This window comes from Gymnoscopelus microlampas (genome assembly GCF_963454915.1).
Source record: "Gymnoscopelus microlampas genome assembly, chromosome: 3".
NCBI lineage: Eukaryota > Metazoa > Chordata > Actinopteri > Myctophiformes > Myctophidae > Gymnoscopelus > Gymnoscopelus microlampas.
The window spans coordinates 8,640,044-8,651,361 of NC_139940.1; the positions used below are offsets into that span (position 1 = coordinate 8,640,044).

The following is an 11,318-nucleotide window of genomic DNA, read 5'->3' on the forward strand; positions in this document are numbered from 1 at the left end:
GAAGAAAAAAAATATATATAAAAAGTAGAAATAAGGAGATACAATGTTCCTGCAACGATAAGTATAATATTTAAGTATAATAAGTATAATATTTTGTGCCACATGATTAGTGATGCTGTAGTGCTCAAATTTGAGTTAATCTTCAACCTCTGCTCATGCAGACTCTGCATTGTGCTGCCACGATGACAGAGATGGGCTCAATCCCTCCTATCTGCTGTCTTTCCAAATTCCAGGCTCAAAGGCAAAGGCACACTGGTAATGCCCCCATTTAAGTGAAATCCCACACCTACCTCCTCCTGATGCGACACGGCTTGGCAGAACAACTGGAGTGACATGTAGAACCTCCAACTAGAGCACATGTCCTGCCCCATGCGCTCACAATACTGGCCAATCAGCTCCTCAGGACTGGGGAAGCCCTTCCCGCTCACACCTTGAAGGATGATTGAGGATTAAATGAGCAGTAGTAGTGAACAAAGTACTCAATCCCAGTACTAGAGTCAAAAGTATGGATACTCCTGGTCAAATATCACTCAACTGCAAGTGAAAGTTGCTCTGCCAAATTTGAACTCAATCTGTCAGTACTACTGCCTTGAACATGTTGCTGTTAGTATGAATAAATACAGAAGCACCTGGGAGGAAGTGGACTAAGAAATGGGAGGAGCCAAACCAGAGTTCCTGTTTTACACAAAAAAGGAGGTTGTGCCCTTACCGATAGGTTCCCAGATAGAATTTGTTCTGGAGTGAGTTCTTTTAAAAAAAAAAGTACATGCTTCAAAATGCATCAAAAGTACATTTATTTAGAAATACAAATTACAAAGCACATTTTATATTTAATATCAATGCATTACTCTTTTAAAGGCATTAACCCTCATGTCCCTCTAATACCAGCAGTTATCAGTAACTGGAGTACTGTGGTGGTGTTTACCTGCAACCTTTTGGTTGCAACTTTTTTTTTCTGTTTTGTGAACAAGGATTCAAGGTTTGTCCCAGGTTTGATTCCAGGCCAGGCTAGCAATGTGTCAATGTGTGTCCCTGAGAAAGACTCTTAACCCCTAATTGCTCCCGAGCGCCGAAGAATGGCTGCTCACTGATCCTCGTTGTTATAGGATAGATACAGAGGACAAATATCACATATATGTGAATATATATACATACTGTATACAGTGACAAAAAAATAAACTATCCTTCACTAAGAAGAAACATACTATAAAATAACGTTTGAATACAATTTTAAAAGAGTTAAGAGAATATAAAAGAATATTACTCACAGTGCAGATTGCAGAATGGGGCTTGAAGCACAGTGTGTTACTGCATATTCATCTTCCTCTTCAGAGTGAAGAGTGTCTGCTCCTCTGAGCCCATCACTGCATCAGGGGAGCTATGGGCATAAAACATTAGCACAAAAGAACATTAAGACATTAAACACATCATAAAAGGACATTTGAATACAATAAAAAGTTGTCCTGAAAGAGTTAAGTCAAGAGAATATAAAATTGTGAGTAAAATAATAGTATAGTAAACAAAGAAAATTAGGCACACAGATTGGCTGAGATCAAAGGTGGATTTTGAGATAATGGGCCCCTGGACATCATTTCAATGACCCATAGTTTGGTATTGAATTTGTTTTTGTGACCAAATCTTTATCGTTTTTTATATTCTTTTTTTTTTTACATCAGAGCAACCATTTGTTCAGCAATTTGGCTTGCCGTGTATGTAAGGACATACATACATACTAACATGTGCACGTATACAGCCACCATCACACACATGATTCACACTTATTTCCTTTTTGCTTTGTACAAAGGGCTACTGTGATGTCGATGAGACCAAGCAAGCCACGTCTAAGACTGTAACACAGACAGATGTGGGATGTTGAAACACCCATTCAGAGATGGAGGAAACACTGGAAAGAAACACTGTGGGGCAGGCACCATTTGAAGGGGAGGTGCAGTTTGTGAGTTGATATGATGTTGATATATTATTCTTCACATCATCTGTGAAATCTGCAGGTTCAGGTTCGATAGCAACTGGTACAGGTTGGTTTGGCGTGGATCTGGGAGGGACCCCCCCCCCCCTAAAAAAATAAAATAAAATAAAAGTGTTTGCCTGTCTATCTACACAGACTATTGTTCTCAGGTCTAGGACTACTCATTGTCATCTGTAAAAAAATTAAAAAAAAAATCACACTGGATGTACCAAGGTGACAGAGCATCAGATGACCCCACCCATGGCAGTAATGACAGCATTTTAAAAGTGGTGGTCATGACGTCGTTCCTTAATTTGCCCACAAGAGGGGGTGATTATTTAGGTAACTGCAGAGAAAGTCATACATGGATATAGCATGTGTGCATGCTGTTTTTGTGTATCCAGGTGTAGGCCTAAAGACTATGAAATTGACATCATATTCTATAATTTTGGGTGACCCGATAGCCGAGTGATTAGGTCGTGTTTCCTGTCTCTTTCCACAGAACCCTGTCAGATAAAGAAATCAGAACCCCCTGTCTTGTACTGTAAACTGGTGGAGGTGTGTAATTGATACACTAGTGTGGTAACTTATCTGTTTGAAGTCCAGAGGAAAAAAACAGTCTGCGTTTGTATTTTTAAATGGCTATGATGTACTTTCCTGCCCAGTCTCTCTCTCTCTCTCCGTGTGTGTGTGTGTGTGTGTGTGTGTGTGTGTGTGTGTGTGTGTGTGTGTGTGTGTGTGTGTGTGTGTGTGTGTGCGCGCGCGCGCGCTTGTTGTATATACATCTTGTCAATACATCTTTCAACTAATCATAAACATTTACAAAATGATTTATAGACTGCAAAACTGTAACGCATTAATTATAAAGGACAGGCTTCAAGAAGAATACACAAAGTCTGTCAATGAAAGAAAATCTGTCAATGCTTTCGCTGTCAATGTATTATTGATCCACAGTAGAATTCTTGGAATGAAAATGTCCATACTGTATGGGACAAATTATTCTGATGAAGTAGCATGCATGAAGTAGTGTGGATGAAGTAGTGTTTAGATACATTTGTTCCATTTTCTATTCATTTTGTACCAACAAAAGGCATCTGAGAAGCACCGGTTAGTTCCACCGCACTGGCTGATGTGGTTTGTGGCATATGGATGGATGGATCACCTATATGATGCATGTACATTTTGACTGACAAAATATTATCATTATTACATTTTCTGACTTGGAACAAGAGTGCAGGAGTTACCTCTTTCATTGATGTTACCATTGCACCCATGCATATAATTATTATTCTTCAGCAAGAATATAACATATAACAATATTGCAATTTCTGGTGGGTTGCATATCTGAAAGAGGAGTCATGACAGGGTCTTTCGAAGAGAAACTTTTTTATTTCATTTTTTAAGATGACATCAAACCACCCCTGTCAACCACGGTTGCATTCCCCATGTAAAACGCATTTGGCACATGCAACATGACCCTAGAACATTTATTGCACATAATTCCTCACAATACAGTCCCAGAGCAGAATACACAATAACACAACCATAACACAATCGAGTGTGCATTTCCTGCAGCTACAGCCCGAGGAAGGCCCTGTGTCCAAAGTTTGGTCCAAAGTTTAGACACAACTTGAGAACAAAGGGAGTCTACCAGTGCGCCTCAGCCTAATACGGCCAGTCCGGTGCGTCACAGGGGAGGGACAACAGATGTAGAAGAGATCAACGCTGGAGCAACAGTTTAAGCCTTCTATTGTTTAGGTGCAAGTACAAATAATGACTGACGTTTCGGTCTTACGACCTTCCTCAAAGGGCTCTGAGGCTTAAACTGTCCGTGTTGCTCCAGCGTTGATCTCTTCTTTAGACACAACTTGTTGTATGGATAGTGTGGCCCAGCATATTCTATTACTACTATAACTTCTAATGATATTTTATTTGAATTGCTTTATAAACATTTACAAAAAGATTTATAGACAGTACAACAATAATGGATTAAGACATGTAATGAATTAAGGCTTTGAGGAAAAAATACAAATAATAAAGAAAATAAAGCCATATATAAACAATATGAAAAGGTGTTTCAAAATATTGCAGAGAGATGACCAGTCCAATCTCTTCAGTAGGGTGCTTAAAAGAACAGGTTGATTCTTATTAATGGTCTTTGCTTTCAGTTATTTACTTTTACTAAGTAATAAAAAACATTTACATACGGTAGAATACATGGAATGAAACTGTCCATACTGTACAAATGATTTGTATGAAGTAGCATGGATGAGGTACAGTTGCGTCCAAATAGTTTCAATTTGCACCAATATAAGGAATCTGAGAATCACATGATGGTTCCTCCTCACTGGTTGACACATGTCCTTCCTAGTTTGGTCCATACTGTATCTCCTGATTCTCCTTCTGAGGAAGAGTCCTCAAATCCCATGACGTTCCTTGCTACTCCTTTCAATGTTCTGTTCTCTTCTGTAGGTGTGTTTGTTTTCAATGAGTACTCATTACAGTAGCTGCAGTGAGAGTTCAGTCAGGACAAAGAAAACATATGATCTAAGGACAAGTATTTATACTATTCACGATGTTTGTGAAACCACTAATGGCAGTGTTGGATCCAAATACCATTTAGTGGACACTTTAGTTCATACCTGTATGTATAAATCCTTAGTTCATGCTTTCATTCAGAGCAACGTACAAGAAGATAGCAGGTAGCCTACTGATTTCTCATTTGCTCAAGGGCACTTGGATACATGGCTGTTATTAGACACATATTAGCTGTTGTGGGAATACAACATTCAGAAATAGCCATGGTTTTGTCCCTTTGTCCTCTGTGGTATATTGGCCCTTATCGGCTTATAGTTATGAAACAGTATTCAAGTAAAACATCAGATAGAAATGTAATCTTGCTAAGTAAGAATTATGTATGTGTTGTGAGCCTGGTGTTTGCATAGGTAATCAAGGACTCTGGCTCTGCTAAATGTGAGTGGCATTTACATTCTATTGTTAAACCTGGCGACGTCAGGTCTGGCATTGTCTTCACACCCAAGCTCCCTCACGTACAGTTGCTAATCAGATCGGCCAATTGATCAAAGACATGAAACGGGTTGGGGGCTCTCAATGACCCTCACCCAATTGGAATATTACAGTAAAAAGCGAATTTAGGAGAATAAATTGGAATGTTATGAACAATGGTTAAATTTGATTTGTGCTTCATTCATGGCGGCTTAATTATTTGACTGGTCTTTAATGTATTGTTGTGATGTGCTGACCCTGTTGTGTTGAGATCAAGGTCTTTCTTCGAGAGATTATGACCTGGGTGTGCACGCCTGGTTTCTTTGGCCAAGAAACGGAATCGTTCATGTTCCCGGGGGAAGACTGAGGTTGACCACGACTGGAGTGGCGTGCCACGGCCATATATTGGATCGGTTAAATGGTTCTCTAGATATTGAGGAGACGAATGTGCTCGCGACACAAACGTGCCTTGGTTGATAGACATATTATTCAGTTGAACTAAGCCATGAGTGATGCGCAGATGGAGCTGATTTTAAAATTAAGGGTTTGGTTATAATAGAAGGTTAAAATGCAGAACTTTACTTAGAAGTTTCACAGGCTTTCTGAGTGCAAGGGTTCGGGGGCTTATTCCAAAAAGCATCTGAACTACGTGCGACAGGGAGATTTTTGTGATTCTTATCTTTGCTAAAGTGAATTAGATTTTAGTTTATTAATAGGATATCTTAGGATAGAACCATTGTGGCCTTTGATGGCCAAGAGAAGGTATTACACTTTTTCTTTCAGGTTTTTTTAAAAAACACAGACTTTTCTCTTTTGTGCTAAAATGTAACTGTAAATTTTGCCTTAATCGAGTGACAGCTTGTTGACAGTTCCCAGTCTGAGTCATTTCCCTTTTACATACCACTAATCGAGTAATATATAGAGCTTCGATAGTGGGCTAAAATACCTAATTCAGTGGTTCACCACTGGGGCTAGAAATAGGCTGAAATTTGTTTGTCTAGGGGAACAGAAACATATACAATATCCAAGCATTTAATAGGAGATGTCTGTGCCTTTCTTGAAATTACCACACCTCTAAATCAGTATGGCATTTCTTCTTATGTATCATTGACCAAATTTTCCAAAAATGTCCATATGTGGCAGTTGACCAGTCGTAGCACTAGCAGGTTCATCATCACTTTCATCTGGAGAAACCAATGGTTGCTTGGAAGTATCTCCTTCTTCAGAGTTGAGCCATTCAAATAATCGTCTGAAAGCATGACGAATTTCGTGATATAGTTCTCTGACAAATTTATAAAACATTTCCCAGGCTCTTCTCAGGAATGACTTGTCACCCTTCCCCGCTGATCCGACATCAGTTGTTGTCTCCTCATCAGTTCCTGGTAACCCAAGCGAAAGGTTCCTCGTTTTTTCTTGGCACATTTCTGCCATTCTGAAGATCTCAGAGGTGAAATACTGGCCACCATTATCTGCTACCATCTGATCTACTATATCTAAGAGCTTCCTCCCTTGCTGCTTGACATCTTTTGTCATGTTGTCAAAGCTGCAATATCTACCACCACATTTCTCAACAAATGTAGACACATGACTATCTTTCTTTATAATCTCGTTGAGGGATTCGTTTCCGAGCTTATCCCCGTGGGTGAACAGGACCACTGCATACTTTAGTGCATCTTCGCCAAATATTTTCGGTACAAGGTCAAGTAGTACAGAATCCACTCTGCGCAGTCTGCCTATCGGGACTACAATGACAAAAGCATGTGGCCCTGGTGTAGATTCCTTAACAGACTCTATTATATTATTGAATATGTCCTCTTCAGAGAGTGGAGTGGGTCCTCCAGGGCTCGTATCTTTGATCCCTGGAGTATCTACCACAGTGATTTTCCGTCCTGCCACCTCTGCTGAGTTAGCCTCACACTTGTCGGTGTGATCGCCAAAGCTACAGCTTGTGTTAAACATGTGTGATTCCAGGATGGTGTTGGCTGAAGTACTCTTCCCAACCCCAGCTAGGCCCAGCAGAATTATTCTCCTGTCCTCTCGGCTGTCACAGACGCTGGGAATACCTGGTGAAAAAGAGATAAAGCATTACATGAGTCTACATTTTAATAACCACCAACCTTCCCCACCAAACAACCAGAGGCAACTCATCCAACTTTTTTTTACTTTCTTCTTTGCTTCATGGCTCCAAATAAGTTGTCATACTGTGCATACACCAACCACACCAACATATTGTCAGAAACCTTGTATTGCAAAAATAAATAAATAAATCACGAAATTAAAAAAAGATTTGTCATCTAAAGGAGCCAATGTAGTTATTATTTAGTCACAAGCTGGTGTCACTATTTTGGACATGTTGTGAGCTTATATCATATATCTGTACAGTCATGTTGCATGATGTAGAGACTCATTATTTGAGTTGTTTAGGGAAGGGCACAGAAAAGAAAAGAAAAAAAAAAACACTAGCACCAAAGATGTATTATGTAAATCACGAATTAATAAATATGAATTAAAAACAATTCAGATAATATGAATACAAAAGTTTTGAAAAGCATTTCTTACCAGTTGTGAGATGACTGGATTTCCTCAGTAATTCTTTCACCTGGTCTCGTCCCCCGTTTTTATTGTTGAACACGTGAAATCTTTCTGCAAATATCTCTCTGTCAGAGACCACATCTCGAAGATAGCACGACTCTGGCTCCTCCTCTGCACAGATGAAATCTTTCACTGTTAACTGTTCATTTAAGTCGTCACCCCTCGTGAAGAGCATGTAACTCCGTTTTAAGCCTTCAGGTCCTAGTACATTCATGACGCTCTCAACAGCTTGTTGATCATCTTTTGTGAACCTGTCGATTTTGACTACCACCAAAAACAGACAGGGTATGGAGGACTTAAGCTTCTCTTCACACAATATTTTAATTTCATCCTCGTGCTTGAAGATTCCTGGTGTGTCACATACTGTTATTTGTTTTCCAAAGATGATTGCAGTTTTATCAGTGATTTTTTTGGTCACTGAACTGAAGGTCTTCTTTGATTCAAAAGCATCTTTATCACCCAGTATGGTGTTCCCTGAAGCACTTTTGCCAACCCCTGTTTTCCCCAGCAGGACAATGTTGAGGTCTGACTCTGGATTCATCCTGGAGAGACAAGACAATGGAACAAATACAGTTAGGTTTGTTATCAGGTGTGGGTGTATTTATTATGTATACAGTAAATGAGCATTTGTGTATGGGGTCAGGGTGTACAGTAGAAGAGCTGGAACAATTGTGACATCTTTTTATATATCATAAAACTAGAAAAGGGTGCTCCTTGGAGCACAGGTCTCCGCCAGGCCAGGTTGCCTACCCAGGGCCCGCAAACATAAAAGGCTTGTGAAGCAGTAGAAGAAAAAAAAAAAGTGTTTTGCAACAAAAAAAAAAGCCGGGGGAAAACTTTTGATTGTAGGACCTACGGTTCAAGAGCCAAAACGTGAATCGGTCTGTTATAGCGCCACCATGAGGCTGATTTGAAAGATGGTGGCATTGGAAACTTATACTGTTATACTATTATTCTGTGTTATCATGTCAAATAGACATTTTGAAAACTGAGAACTTCTTCTTTCTTCATTTTAAAACCAAGTAGCCGAATTTTGGATACTTGGTTTAGGCTATAGTAGACTATTTTACAGTTCCATCAATTCGTTTTTCCATTATTGTTCAACATGCATAACACTTTCTCAAGTCAGAATTTATTGCACTGCTGCACACATTAATGTTGGTGATAACGTTGTTTTTTGTAAAGTATTTAAAGTAAACACAAGTTGTCTGGTGATAGCTAAAGCTCTATTGACATGGGACTACTTGGTAACACTTGCTCATAAGGGGCCAATTCATAGATGTAATTAACACTTAATTAATGATTAACTCATACTGATAAATAGAATTTCATCTTTTATTTTCATCATTTGTATGTTTAGAGTGTTACTACAGAATTGTCTCGTCATTAAAGATACAGTTCATAATCTTATTTGAGTTTCCATAGCAGTAACCTTGCATGTGTCTGAAACTGTGTTTATCAACTTACTTAAAGATGATATCATATTGTCTTAACCCTGTGATGGCCAGGTGCCAGGTACAGAAAGATATGGTCAGAGCACAGGCTCTTTTCTCTACAATGATGTACCAAGCTCTCTCTCCCTCCCTTGATGAGAGTGACTTACTGACTGTATGTAAACTGTTGCTTTATCGTATGTCTCAGAGTGCATTCTCTGAATAAACCAATTTATTAAAAAAAAAAAAAAAAAAAACTCTGTATTTTCTTCTCATATTTGGTTCCGCGTCATGGTAACTTTAACTGAGTATTTCAGACTCAAGATTTTCCTAGCTATCAATCACATACATGAATTCATCAATAATTTATCAATTTTATAAATAAATCATAATTTCATGGGCGGGCAGGATTAGTGAGGCTAATCGGTCTCTGGATAGTCATGAAACTGTGCACACACCCTTCCTGGAGGCCAGAGCAGAACATCTGCCTCCTACCGATTTTGTCCAAACATCACCAAAATCGGTACACATTATCTGTATATATATAGTAGGTCATGTGATCAAGACGGATCAAATCTGTCCGATTTTTCAAATTCTATCCTGATTGGATAAGATTGGTTTCCAAAGTTTGCAGGAGTGGCCCGTTTTGAACAAAATGACTCAAATCATGAAAGCAGCTTCTGTGAAACTTTGCACGCATCTTCCCACTATATAGGCACGGAAGAACCTCCACATCGGCCTCATGGTGGCGCTACAACAGCCAACTTTACATTTTGGTCAATAACTCATAGTGACTTAACCATTATTAAACATGAATTATTGATTAATGCATGATGAATTAATTTATGAGACTGAGTTAAACATTAATTAAGCATTAATTACGTCACGTGCATGAATTGGACCCTTGTTATGAGCAAGTTTGTGCGCGACACGTGAATGGAAACACATTTATTGTAAGTCTGTCTTTTTGGTTCTATTTCCCCACCAACATAACAATCAAGACAGATAATAAATAAAAACGTAAAATGTCTAGCGTTAATCTATAGAGATAGCCTAATAAATAAAAACATAGGAGTTCATATTATTTTCAGAGCACAACTAGGCTACTCTACAGTACAGTCTATGCGGAATTACAAATAGAAAATGGCTCTTCTGAGACGCGCACCTGCTTTTGCCACCGGGCTTGGACAGATGGCTGCGATGTTGAAGGACAACAGACGCGCGCTTATGAGAAATAACAAAAATAAAACCTGGCGAAAACATGAAACAAATCCCTCGAACATTGGGTGCATTAGCGCTTATGAGGATAAAGAAATTCAGTCTAAATGTCTACTTTGCTAATTCACAACTATGCTATTAAATACTTTTGTTTTTCTAAATATACATTTTCACGACAGCCTAAGTAGGCTACAAATATAATTTATGAAAAGGCTACTGGCTAATGTGAAGTCGTTATTAGTAGGCCTAAATTATGTTTTACTAATAATGTATTAGGCTACTTAGATATTGGTAGCCTATAGTGAGCAAAACCTTACCTAACTATACTAGCCTACATTGGTTAGCTAAATTAATATATGATAGCCCTATAGGCAGGTTTTTACATTTTTGAGACATTTCGTTATTTTCCTATCTAAGCTGATTTTCATTATTTCCAAAAAGAACACAAACAGTCAATAGCATATTAAAAGTGATGTAGCCTAATCTTGAACCTAAACGACGCAGTGACTATGGGGCGTCGGCGTCGCCAAGTTGAATCAGGTGGAAAGCACTGCAAAGCAGCTCGCGAAACTGATAAAGAAAGACACAACTAATTCACATTATACCAAGTCAGCCTATATCAATAACACAAATGTAGAAATGTGTTACAACTAACCTGAAACCGGACCGGCAATTGTGTGATTCACCTCAGTGCAAAATGCAAATGCTGTTCAGTCCTCTCCTCTCTCCTCTCCTATCCTGTCCCCTCCTGTGACACTCTCTCTCTCTCTCTCTCTCTCTCTCTCTCTCTCTCTCTCTCTCTCTCTCTCCCCCTCTGGTTGATGGAATGGCGTCCAACTTGAAAGCAGGACCCAGTCCCAGTAAGTTTGTTTGTTGTAATTGTTGCTGTTGATGTTTAATGTTTAATTTTACTTTACATGTGCTATATTGTAGTTGACTGCACATTTAGGCTAAGGTAATCAAACAGCTGGAAACGTTTAGCTACTGTTCAGAACTTCAGTCATGCGCGGAGCACTGCGTGCCCTGTGCTTCAGCACCTCAAGGCTGTTGGATAAGCCACCACTGCCAGTACTTTTTAAGGTTTATACCATTTTTAAATGGTA

At 39.0% G+C, this 11,318-nt stretch overlaps 1 protein-coding gene across 1 annotated transcript; it reads right to left on the reverse strand.

Annotated features, from left to right (window-relative positions):
• Positions 1–6,076: 6,076 nt before the first annotated feature.
• Positions 6,077–11,000, reverse strand: LOC311038545 (GTPase IMAP family member 8-like; the record flags this gene model as incomplete). Its single annotated transcript, XM_084048118.1, has 3 exons — positions 10,871–11,000; positions 7,532–8,106; positions 6,077–7,035 (listed from the first exon to the last, which is right to left on the reverse strand). Exons 2-3 carry the CDS (start codon positions 8,103–8,105, stop codon positions 6,077–6,079), a joined length of 1,533 nt encoding a protein of 510 aa, XP_083904244.1. The 5' UTR covers position 8,106; positions 10,871–11,000.
• Between the last annotated feature and the right edge of the window lie 318 nt (positions 11,001–11,318).